Below are 12,185 nucleotides of genomic sequence, written 5' to 3'. Positions count from 1 at the left end.
CCGCGGTACGCCTGCGCAGAGCGACCCTCCAACCTTCTCTGTTGCCCCGATTGGTCTGATTCTGACGTCACCGCGGGCGGTTTCTAATCGTTCTCTGGGGTGAGGGAAGCACCAACTCCAGTACACAACGGCGGTTATATCTACCTTGTATTTGATGAACTTGGCATAGGCATTTTTTTTAAAAAAATTACATCATTCTATGCTGGTTAGCCTCTAAAGTGTTGAAAGGTAGCGGGTTCCCCTCCCCCCCCCAAAAAATTATTGTTTACTTTCCAGTCTGTGGAGGCGCAAAGGACCGTGGGAATTGTAGTCTGCGGCGCTTAAGTCCTCCTAGTGGTTGCGCAGGCCTACGGGTCTTCATGCTAGTCATGCATTCATTCCGACGTGAAGTCCAGGAAGTCCTCGTGATTGCAGGAGCTGTGAAGTAATTTTACGTTGCTGGTTTTCAAAATGGCCTCAGAACTTGCATGTCAGTAAGCGGATTTCCTAGGCGAGAGGAAACTGCCCCTTAGCTGTAGTGTATATTTTTATTTTATTTTATTATTCAGCAAATTTGTATGCTCTGGTCCATGGGGTCACGAAGAGTCAGACGCGACTAAACGACTAAACAACAACAACAACATACCCCATAGATCTCAGGGCGGTTCCCAACAGTATGTAACTTAAGCTCTTAATTTTTTCCTCTGTTGACAGTGTTTTATTTCAGGGAAATGTACAAGAGTTCTCAAACAAAACGTAATAAATAATGGCTATTCTAATCTTGGTGTTGATAGTCAGCAATGCCCATTGCCAAAATTGTTAATCTTCTGACTGAAGGGGCAAGCCTTTCACATCAATTTCTCTATGAGGTGCAGCTACTTTTAATAGGATCAAAGGCAGAGGAAGCAACCTGTTACACCATCATGGCTCACTTCTAAGGCAGCTTTTTGTAAATAAGACTACAATAAGAATTGCTTTCTACATATTGATAAGATTGCAATCTTAAACGTCTATTCAAAAGTAAACCCTATAGAGTTAAATAGGAACTTACTCCCAAACAAGTGGGAATAGGACCACAGCCTTGCATACACTAAACTTGGTAGCCAAATGCAAGTGATCAGGCTGGCAGATAAGCCATGAAACGCTCTTGTCGCACCACACCCAACATAGAAACCAAGAAAACTAAGATTATAGGAATCCGCTGCTCCGCATTCACCACACAAATATAGCAGACCATTTGTAAGATAACTAGAATTCTCCCTTTTCCCCTCTGCAGGCTTCCAGCAAGCTTTTAAATACTCTTGCAGCCTAGGAGCTTTTTGAACTTAATAGGCCTCATTTTTTAGTAAATCTGCTTGGGATTGTTCTGAAGTTGTGCTGAATATGGCCAAGAATCTCACATACATCTTAATGCCTTGGTGTTTATATTGTTGGATTATTTTATCTTTCATGCTGTTTTATTGTAGCTTGCCCTGGAAGGGTGGGCTAAAAGCATATTTTAGTAAACATCTTTATAAACTTGAATTTGTCAGAAAAACCTAGGTTGGTATGGCTCACTCTTCCACCTTAATTTCTTTAAACCTGCAGTTTTATAGATTTTGGACAAGCTAATGTGTCTTCCTCCTACTTCCTTTTCATACCTTATAGTGATAAAGTTTCAAGAACTGTGACACTCAAGAGCTGGTTTATAATCCTTGTGGCACTAGTTTATCTTAAATTTTTAGAATTAAAATCTGATATGGATGTCATTTTATCCCTTGGCGCTATGTGTATTGATAAAATAAATTGAGCTGAAATGAGTGCCTAGAGCATATTTCAAGTTCAGCAAACTGTAAGTTTAAGGAGTTGTAAATACTATGTATGTATGCATTTTATATGTAAGCAGCATGTCAGTATTTTCCGTAGTTTGCTTTTATCTTCCTGTCTTTGAATTCTTCCTTCAAATCCTATAATAGACCAATTGCTGGTATCAAAGCGGCAGTCTTATTAGTTTATTCTTCCTCAGAGATTTGCCAGACCCCAAAATGGAAAACAGTGTCTCTGTATTCTGAAATAGGGTGTGCCATTAGGCCTACTTACAAAACAGGTTTTAATGGAATAACAAACTTTTCAAATACATTCTTCAAAGTCACAAATTCCTTGCAGGCCTACCTGAGGGCACGAGTGACTGATAATGCTGCTCTGTGTTTTTGCCTTAGATTGCAAAAAGTAAGCAAAACTTTAATTACATATGCACAAAACTGCAGTGATAGTGGTGGGAACTGATCTCAGGATAATGAAAAGTGATCTGATAAGCATTTGATTCTTTTAAATGGGCAGACTTGCTGGTTCCCACACATTAAAATGCAGCAGTTGCGCATAAATACCTCTTTCCATTTTAAAAATAGGCTGTAGTTTTGTTTGGTAAAAGGTTTCAAATAGTTTCTCCCTTTAAAATTATATTTAGTGGTGGCTTCAAGCTGTATGGAGGATAAATCATATTTTACTCTCCAATATCAAGGGATAACACATAGGATTGGCCAGTGCCAATGTGAAGTGTATTAAATAACAGCATTTACATGATATCACCTTAATCCACCTTTAGAGCAGGTGTATTGAGGATACAAATTTGCTCAATTTTAGTTTGCTCGAATTGTTTCCATAGCCTGCTAAAGGTGCTAGCTGATTACAGTTTCCAGTATGTATAATTGCATGCTGAACTGTTATTACTACAAATTGCAAATATCCAAAACAGCTGGATTTTATGACTAACAGAACTAACCATGTCTACTTTTAAATAGGTCCTATTAACGTCAGTGGGGTTTTCTTCCAGGTAAGTGTGTTTAGGATTGCAGCCTTAATGTTTTCTTTCTGATCACACTGGAGTAGTCTTGAATTGTTTGACTTTTCCTGCAACATTAGCCACTTGTTTGACAAGCCTTTTTACATTAATTTTTTTACTGTGCAATCTGTGCTCTACAATGTCACTTTGTAGGAAATTTCTCGGCCTGGATTATTATGATACCCTATTTCGTGGGAAGCCTAATACTGTATTTTTCAGTGTATAACATGTCCCCATGTATAAGACTCCCCCTGTTTTTGGGGACTCAAAATTAAGAAAATGAGGGGAGATTGCTCCCGTGTATAAGACTACTCCCCCTTTTTAACATATTTTTCTTGCTGTAGTTCTTGTTTCCCTTACACAGTTTATCTTTTGTGTCCCTGTTAATTGTAGAATAATTTTTATAATAGTACTAATGATAACTTAACAGAAAGCTTTTCTGTTTAGTTTCTTATTTAGGCCGAGCACCAGATTCCTTGAAGGATAAAAAACATAATGGATCCTAGCAGCGATTACCACTTCCTTCATGACATCCTGAGGAAAACTGTGAAAATCACACTGAAATGTGGCACGTTCCAAGGGGTGCTGCAACATGTGGATTCCAGCCGAAGCATCTTTCTGAACAAAGGTTCTACATTGGTTTTGAACTAAATAATTTCTATTAAAAACTCCCCCCCCCAATATTATTAGGGGAGATCCTTGAATTTCCTAGAAGCAGTGGTCTATGGATTAGAAGTGTATGTTGGTCTCTCCAATGGTTATCAAATGATGCATTATAAAGCCTCTGAATAGCTGTTACACGATGAGTTATTATATGCAAAATTTACAAAAAATCTTTAGCAGCAGTATATCCCTGTCTCTCAGAACTTTTGAAAACTTAGGTCTGACTATGGGCCTCTCTCCACTCTTCACCCCGACGTTTCCAAAATTTAGATCTGGCCCGCAGGCCACCAGTTGGTCATCCCTTTTCAATACAGCTGTTACACGATGAGTTATTATATGCAAAATTTACAAAAATCTTTAGCAGCAGTATATCCCTGTCTCTCAGAACTTTTGAAAACTTAGGTCTGACTATGGGCATCTCTCCACTCTTCACCCCGAGGTTTCCAAAATTTAGATCTGGCCCGCAGGCCACCAGTTGGTCATCCCTTTTCAATACAGCCATCTGTCAATGTTAGTATTTGGGTGTAATAGTCAAAATAAATTTCTGCATTGAATATCCTTGGAATGCTTACCTACACAATTTGAAATGTTAAAAGCAAAAGGGTTACAAGGGGTGCTAAATAAAATTGCTCCTGTGTTCCAGGACTGCATGAAATACTAGCCCATACAGCTCTTGCTGTTCTTCCTTAGGTTATCTAGGTGATGGTTATTTAAGGTATGTAGATGTTTGATGTTACATGCATATGGAAAAATCCAAATAAAGGAACAAGTATATTGGTAGTATTTCACTGGTGGTACTGGTAGTTCCCTATAAAAAGGTAAAGGACCCTGGACCGTTAAGTCCAGTGAAAGGCGACTATGGGGTTGCGGGGCTCATCTTGCTGGGACATGAGCAGATTCAAACCGCCGACCTTCCATCCAGCAAGCCCAAGATGCTTAGTGGTTTAGATCACAGCACCACCCACGTCCCACAGTTACCCTATACAGTGGTACCTTGGGTTAAGAATTTAATTCGTTCTGGAGGTCCATTCTTAACCTGAAACTGTTATTAACCTGAGGTACCACTTTAGTTAATGGGGTCTCCCGCTGCCGCTGCGGTGCAATTTCTGTTCCCATCCTGAAGCAAAGTTCTTAACCCGAGGTACTATTTCTGGGTTAGCAGAGTCTGTAACCTGAAGCATCTGTAACCCAAGGTACCACTGTATGAGCATGTAAAATGCAGCATAATCCTTTAAAAATTTATTCAAAGGTAATTTGACATATGACCAAATAAGGGTGCATGGGATCACAGCCTAATTTCATAAATTGCCCAAATTCCAAGAATCTCTAGAACCAGGGAAGGCATTGGATTACTCAGTGCTTGAGGTGTGTTCCTGGCAGACAGAGTAGCAGAACAGCATTCCTCTCCTCTGCCTTCAGTGGTATTTGCTGTCATTTCCTATTACTGCAAATATTTGATCCTGGATGAGCAGGAAGTAGGTTGGATTCTTAGTTGCTGGTACCCAAGCACCATGGTTTAGTGGATTTAGCTTCCTAAATGTCAGATAGAAAGCTGTGTTTTTTTCTGCATAGGCTAACACAGAGATCAGTTACAGAAGACATTGGAAACTTCTCAGTGGAAATCATTCCTGATTTTACAATAATGGTGCCTTTCTAGTACTCCAGTTGCACCAATCAGCAAAAAATGTTTTTAGCAGGAGATTAGCAACATTCCATAACTGCAAATAATTCCACTGTCTTCCCTGGACGCGGGTGGAGTTGTAATCTAAACCACTGAGCTTCTTGGACTTGCCAATCAGAAGGTCTGTGGTTCGAATCCCCGTGACGGGGTGAGTTCCCATTGCTCTGTCCCAGCTCCTGGCAACCTAGCAGTTCGAAAGCACACTAGTGCGAGTAGATAAATAGGTACCGCTGCAGTGGGAAGGTAAACGGCGTTTCCATGCGTTTCCGTCACTGTGTTCCATTGCGCTAGAAGCGGTTTAGTCATGTTGGCCACATGACCCGGAAAGCTGTCTGTGGACAAAGGCCGGCTCCCTCGGCCTGAAAGTGAGATGAGCACCACACCCCATAGTCGCCTTTGATTGGACTTAACCGTCCATGGGTCCTTTACCTCTATACCTATTAGCACTGAAATGCTTTTGGCAGTAGCTACCCACTTTTCTCAAAATCTGCTTCTAGCACGGCACATGGATCTGTTATGTGGCATCTCAAGGAGATTGATTATATTGATTATATTTCCCGAGTTGTTTACTTAATGCTAAATATACAATGTAATAACAAGGTTTCATTTACTGTACTGAAAATTCCTTAGCAGCTGTCAGCAAGCTAGGCTTTTAAAGTTGCCCTACTAAATTCATTGGAAGAACACTGGAATGCAAATGCTTTTAAGATTTATTTACAGTACTTGGATGAAATGCAGGTGTTTGTTCAACTTTTATCACATGCAAGAGAATTTCAACAGTGTTGGCATATAAGGCATTAAATATATCCATACTTTATAAAGCCAAAAAAGGCTAATCTCAGCTGTGTTGTATAAATTTCTCAATAGCTGGCATCCTTTGATGAATTCCAAAGTAATACCTTAAGCAACTGATAGGGTAGAATCATCTCTCACAGTTACATGTGCAGACATCTGCATTTTCTGTACCAGTTACAGCAGAACATTATGTTTCTTGGCATGAATTTATTCATTTATTTGTTTAACAAAATCTATATACCACCTGATTGTAAGAGAACCTAAGTGGTTTCCACCATTTTATTATGCTAAAAAGGATAAATATTCTAAGAATTTGATTCTTCACATAGCAGTCTGGATCCCTCATATTTACTTTTTCAAGGAACAAACAGCTTTTTATTTTCTAGATTTCTATCCTGCCTCGTTCCTGAACTTGCAAAGCAGCTAACACTAGTAAAAAGGAAAAATAAATAAAAATAAAAAGCAAATAAAACAAAAATATAGATTAGCCAAGAAGATTAAGTTGAACAGGACAGAAAGAACCGAAATCATAATTAAACTAAATGCCATTAAAATAAGATAGGCCTTGCCAGGTGCCTAAAAGATAATAAGATGCTTGGCAAACATTATTTAGGAGGGAGTTCCATTATTTAGGAGGGAGGCTGTTTTCTGGTGGTGACCCACAAACCTTAGACAGTGAAGAAAGTTTTAAGAACAGCTTCCAAAGAAGGCCTTGCCCTGACAAAAATTTAGGTTGCTCTGGAAGAATCTCTTAATCACATTCTTGTCTATTGGAATAAGTATGAATACTCTGGCTCATTTGGTGTGTAGGTTGCAATCTGAAGCCCTGAAGCTGCAAACACCTACTGGTACATAGGGTGTTAGGCCACAATGATTTCATTGATGATAATAATTTTATTATTTATATGCTGCCTGTCTGACTGGGTTGCCCCAGCCATTCTGGGTGGCTCCCAACAGATTAAAAACAGAATAAAACATCAAATATTAAAAACTTCCCTAAATCCTTTTTGCTTTGGTTAAAGGGCATGACACTTACCTTGCGGTATTTTGTTTACTTCAGTTAAGAACTTGGAAAGTGGCAGATCTGTACCAGGAGTAAAGATGTTCTTTGGCCATGAAATTGTCAATGGTGAGAATATATATTTAGTTATACTCAGAAATTCTTTGTTGGGTTTAATGCCATTAGAGTTGTTCTTTTAGTCCCACCCCTTTTCAAATGAGGTTCCCTACTCAAGGATGCCTATGCATGGGCGTAGCCAGGATTTTTGGTGGGGGGGGGGCAGGACCATTGTGGGGAGGGCAAAACCAATGTGATTGGTCAGTTAGTTAAGTATTTCTATTGTTTTACTTGATCTGCCCCCCTTGACTATGCCCACGTGCCTATATCCTGTTCTGTGAAACTGACAAATATATGTACAATTTTATTACAGTGAGTAATACCACAGGATTCATAAAATGCTCTGGAAAAGCTGTAATAAAGATCTGTTGGTCACATTTCAACACATTACACAAGTTAATTCAAACATTTTACAAAAATGCATGTTCCATGAAAAGCTAGAAGTCAAGTGTACATTAATATTGTCTTTGCAAGCCAATACATGCTCACATATGATCTGAAGCTTTGATGGCAGTAGATAGTGGGATGATTTAAGCATTAAATAATGGATATTTCATGTTTGCGATCACCATAATTAGAATCATCACCATCAGTATATTTGTATGTATCTTTGCTATGGTAGAACCATGTTCATAGTGGCTCACAGCAGCTCATGACGTACAGAATAAAATATAACAACATTTCAAGATGGTGCATTAACACTTACAAAACACAACACAGTTTAAACAAAAAGTCACAGTACTATTAGTAGGGCAAACAAACATATCATGTTAATAAACACTGAAACAATGCCTAACAATAAAATACAAAGCATCCAAAGAGCAGCAAAAACAATACCCCCTGCAGGCAGAGTGGGGAAAGCAAGCGGAAAAACTCTTCCTTGTTGCTTCCAGCAGACTCTGTAGCAATGAATTTGGTGGCTGCTAAGGTATTAAGTTGTAAATTAGGGAATAGCTTGCTCAGAGCTTGCCTGTTCCAAACTGTTCTCAATCTTAGGCTGCAAACCTCTCTCCTTGGAGTAAGCCCCCTTGAACAGAATGGGATTTACCGTACTGTTGTAAACTGGATTATATTATCTGTTTGCAATATGGTTATACTGTAATAATAATAATGACTTACCCTGCACAGTTATTGATAGAATTATTACAGGCAAAGCTCAATAAAAGCATTTAGTAAAAGCTCTGAAAACTAAATGGAGGGAGGGTTGACATGAAAGCATTTGAAGGTCATTGTGAACCTGTAGAACAGGCATTTTCAGCGGCTTTTGCCCTGCTGTCTTTGAAATGTACACCTTTCAAAGCCTCTGTTTTAAAAGGACACTTTTATTCCTGTGGAGGCATCACACACCCCTGTTACCCTTGCAACCTTGCCTGCCCTTGTCTGCTGCTGAATGTCTTGCCTTTCGTCATGGGAATGATTCTGCTCTATTTATTAATGGCTGCACTCAGCCTGCCTTACCAGGTTGGTCTGGCCCTCTTAGCATAGGCTAAGTCTAGGAATTTCCATGTTTGGCACAGTTTAGTCAAACCTTCATTAATTCTAACTCTTGCTAATTCTACCAAAATCTAAAATGTATGCATGGAAGTTGCAATTGTCATTTAGGGACATACTAGAAATCCTTCATAACATTTTCAAACTTGCCCCTTCATTGCTAAGATTAAAACCAAATTTGGGGCATGGGAGAAAAACTTATGTATTAAACCATGGGTAGGCAAACTAAGGCCCGGGGGCCGGTTCTGGCCCAATCGCCTTCTAAATCCGGTCCGCAGACAGTCCAGGAATCAGTGTGTTTTTACATGAGTAGAATGTGTGCTTTTATTTAAAATGGATCTCTGGGTTATTTGTGGGGCATAGGAATTCGTTCATTCCCCCCCCCCCAAAAAAAATATAGTCCGGCCCCCCACAATGTCTGAGGGACAGTGGACCGGCCCACGGCTAAAAAAGTTTGCTGACCCCTGTATTAAACGAATGGGCCACCCAGCAGAGTCTTAGGCAGGGGCCAGCAAACTTTTTCAGCAGGGGGCCGGTCCACTGTCCCTCAGACCTTGTGGGGGGCCGAACTATTTTTTTTGGGGGGGGGATGAACAAATTCCTATGCCCCACAAATAACCCAGAGATGCATTTTAAATAAAAGCACACATTCTACTCATGTAAAAACACGCTGATTACCAGACCGTCCACAGGCCGGATTTAGAAGGCGATTGGGCCGGATCCGGCCCCCAGGCCTTAGTTTGCAGGTCTTAGGGGCTGCATATTCTGCAGCCTTTCTCAATTCAGTGATCCCTGTTTCCTTTCTCTCCCCCTGGCCCCTTCCGTGTTTTGTTCTCAAATCCTTGTGCACTTCCTATTCTACCTTCTCAAGGACCTTGTTTTCAGATCCTGAATAAGCAGCCTGTTGTGAAGAGCATAATAGTAGTGTAATACTAGCTGCTTTTGTCAATAGAGCCAAAGTGGTTTTTGGAGAGATTCTGTAGAATAGGCCAGTGTAACTTCTATCCTATTTCTTATTTCCATGATATGTTTGCATTTAATTTAACCCTCTTAAGAGTCATGCCATGCATATTGTCCTGTAGAAAGAGTGCCTCTTTTCCAGCACATTCTTTTCCTGGTAGCTTCCTTTCTTCTTGGGAGTCATGATTGCATTCTTCATTTGCCAGTAGAGTTTTTGGCCTATCTTCAACTTTCTAGGTATTGTGTAGTTCCTCATTGAAGGCAAAATCTGTAATTGGAGCTGTATATTCATGTTTCAGTGGAATTAATTGATGACTCGGAACAACATGCTGCAGAAGGAAAGACAGCTCCTACCAGGTACATATGAAGAGTTTTATCATCAAGGATTACTGGTGAACTTGGATATTAGGATAAGTTAGGTGGAAAATCTTATATGTACTGTATACTGAATCAGCAAACTAAAGCATTCCAGAAGTCTACTACTTGCAAGATGGCTGTAATCCATTGTCCCATAACCTTTTACAGGATAGCCAGTGAAGTTTGCACATTGCCTCTGTAGTTCATAATTTAAAATAACCTCTGTTTCTGAGTCCAGCTTCTCATTATTACCCTTCCTCCACAACTGAAATAACAATACTCTTTTGTCATTTGGGGGAGGGGAGTGGCATGGTCATATGTCATGTAATTTGAAAAAACTTGAGCTAAATTTCAGGGAATCTCCATTCAGAGGTAAACAAACGTTACTTCCAGAGACCACTACAAGCAAGCATTTCCAGTTAGGATTGAGATCTTATCACTAATTTTGCTTGCTTGGATTCTACTATTTTTCTGCTCCCTTCCTTGCTTCTAGGGTAACCCCAAATAACCTCTCCTGACCTGATGCCCATGGGTGTAGGCAGTTGTCCCCCTTCCATCAAGTAAATAAATAACAATTCTTAACTAAAAGTAGAATTTGACAGATTTTTCTGAGCACTTTTCAAAAGAAAGTAATTTAAAACAACTGTCATTGAGACATTTCATTCCAAATTTGCTAGACAGAGCCAGATAGTGGATGGTGGCAGGTGGGTGCATTGCCCCCACTAACACAAATCCTGGCGATGCCCATGCTGAAGCCCTATTGCCTAAATTAATTAAATTAACCAAGAGCTTTAACAATTGCCAGTTCTTTTGCAAGATGTGAATGTTTGCATAGGAAGTCCTTGCTGCATGTAGAATAAAATGCCAAGAGTTTTTATGTTTACATTAGTTAAAATGCTAGACGTATTCTGTCCACAGTTTTACCTTCATTGATCATGACAATTGATCAGGGCACCCTTAATAATGTGTTGCACAGGGAAGCTCCATCTACCCAAGTGACTGCAGCAGACAAAGAAGAACCATGGAAGCAGAACACACAGAATCTTGTTACAGGTAGGTAGCCGTGTTGGTCTGCCATTTTGTTGTTCAGTCGTGTCTGACTCTTCGTGACCCCATGGACCAGAGCAGGCCAGGCACGCCTATCTTTCTTTCTTTCTTTCTTTTTTCCAAAAAAATTTATTGGTGTTTCCACATAAAAGAACAACAAATAAAACAACAAATAAAAACAATCAATGGACATATAAAACAAACCTAATACAATAAACAATACTAATGACAATAAAATAAAATGAAATAAAAGTTATACATACCTCACAACACCAAAACACAGGAATCTATTATTTAATCTCTTGCTTCAAATCTTAATTAGGGGACTTCCCCCATTCTCTCTTCTGCATTCTATTTCAAATCTACTTTAGTAACTTTGTAACTAGTTTAACAATCATTTATCATAATTCTTAATCTTCAAATACACGTCTTATACAACTTATGACTTTCAACTTATTATTATCACATAAAATCATATTTCAAATCTTAACTCCTTATAGCCTATTTTCTCTTAACATAGTAAAACTATTGCTATTATTACTTCTGATTCCTACCTTAATAATATTATAGTCAAAACCTTAACATAACAACTTAAATATTTCTTCCCTTTTCCAAATCACTTATTCCCCTCTGGCGTAAGAGTACCTTGGTAAGCCGTCCTGCTAAGCCTCCATTACTTCACCCCACCCCCCTCCTCACAATTCTTCCTCTTCCATTCTTAATCTCCCACCAGTCCTCCCCCCAGCATGTCCCCAAACCAAGTCTTTACCCCCATCAAACTGATCTTCCCAAATATCGCAATTTCCTTGTTGCAGAGTGTCACCTTTTCCTTGGTGCCCAAAAACCAGTACATTGTCCCCAAGTATCTTTGCTGAACTCTTGCAAATTCCTTGTACATTCTCTCCACTTTTTTTTTTCCAAAGTTTTTATTGCTTTTATTAATTACATCAACGAATTCACATAAAATTAAACATAATTCCGTGACTTATTGCAAACAATTATGTATTCAAATATTTTCTTTATGTATCCCTATACTCTGCCGAGTATTGTGACTTCCCTCCCTTCCATCCCTGGTTTTCAGTCTTCTCCTCATTCTCTCGCTTTAATTATTGTTCATTCCCCATATGTACATTCTTGATTTGTTCTTATCTACATCTGTTATCGAATATTTTCACATTGCAAGTATTTTGTTAAATCCTGTTGGTGTTATCGTTTTATTACCAGACTTTTTTAAATACTCAATAAATTTACTCCAATCTGTTGTGACCTTTTGG

At 39.2% G+C, this 12,185-nt stretch overlaps 1 protein-coding gene across 2 annotated transcripts in view; it reads left to right on the top strand.

Moving 5' to 3' along the window:
- The first annotated feature begins 351 nt into the window (after positions 1-351).
- Positions 352-12,185, top strand: part of EXD1 (exonuclease 3'-5' domain containing 1) — a 24,914-nt gene continuing 13,080 nt past the window's right edge. The window contains exons 1-5 of one of the 2 annotated variants that reach the window (XM_033145537.1): positions 352-514; positions 3,248-3,428; positions 7,000-7,068; positions 9,807-9,864; positions 10,841-10,917. In XM_033145537.1, the coding sequence (XP_033001428.1) occupies positions 3,296-3,428; positions 7,000-7,068; positions 9,807-9,864; positions 10,841-10,917 (337 nt within the window). In that variant the 5' untranslated portion in view covers positions 352-514; positions 3,248-3,295. Of the gene's footprint in view, positions 515-632; positions 654-3,247; positions 3,429-6,999; positions 7,069-9,806; positions 9,865-10,840; positions 10,918-12,185 lie in introns of those variants that run through there. The other variant, XM_033145544.1, reaches the window with a different exon arrangement.

Source organism: Lacerta agilis, chromosome 1, assembly GCF_009819535.1.
Source record: "Lacerta agilis isolate rLacAgi1 chromosome 1, rLacAgi1.pri, whole genome shotgun sequence".
NCBI classification, from domain to species: Eukaryota; Metazoa; Chordata; class Lepidosauria; order Squamata; family Lacertidae; genus Lacerta; species Lacerta agilis.
The sequence above is the reverse complement of the archived record's forward strand: the minus strand, read 5'-3'. Positions and strand labels throughout refer to the sequence as shown.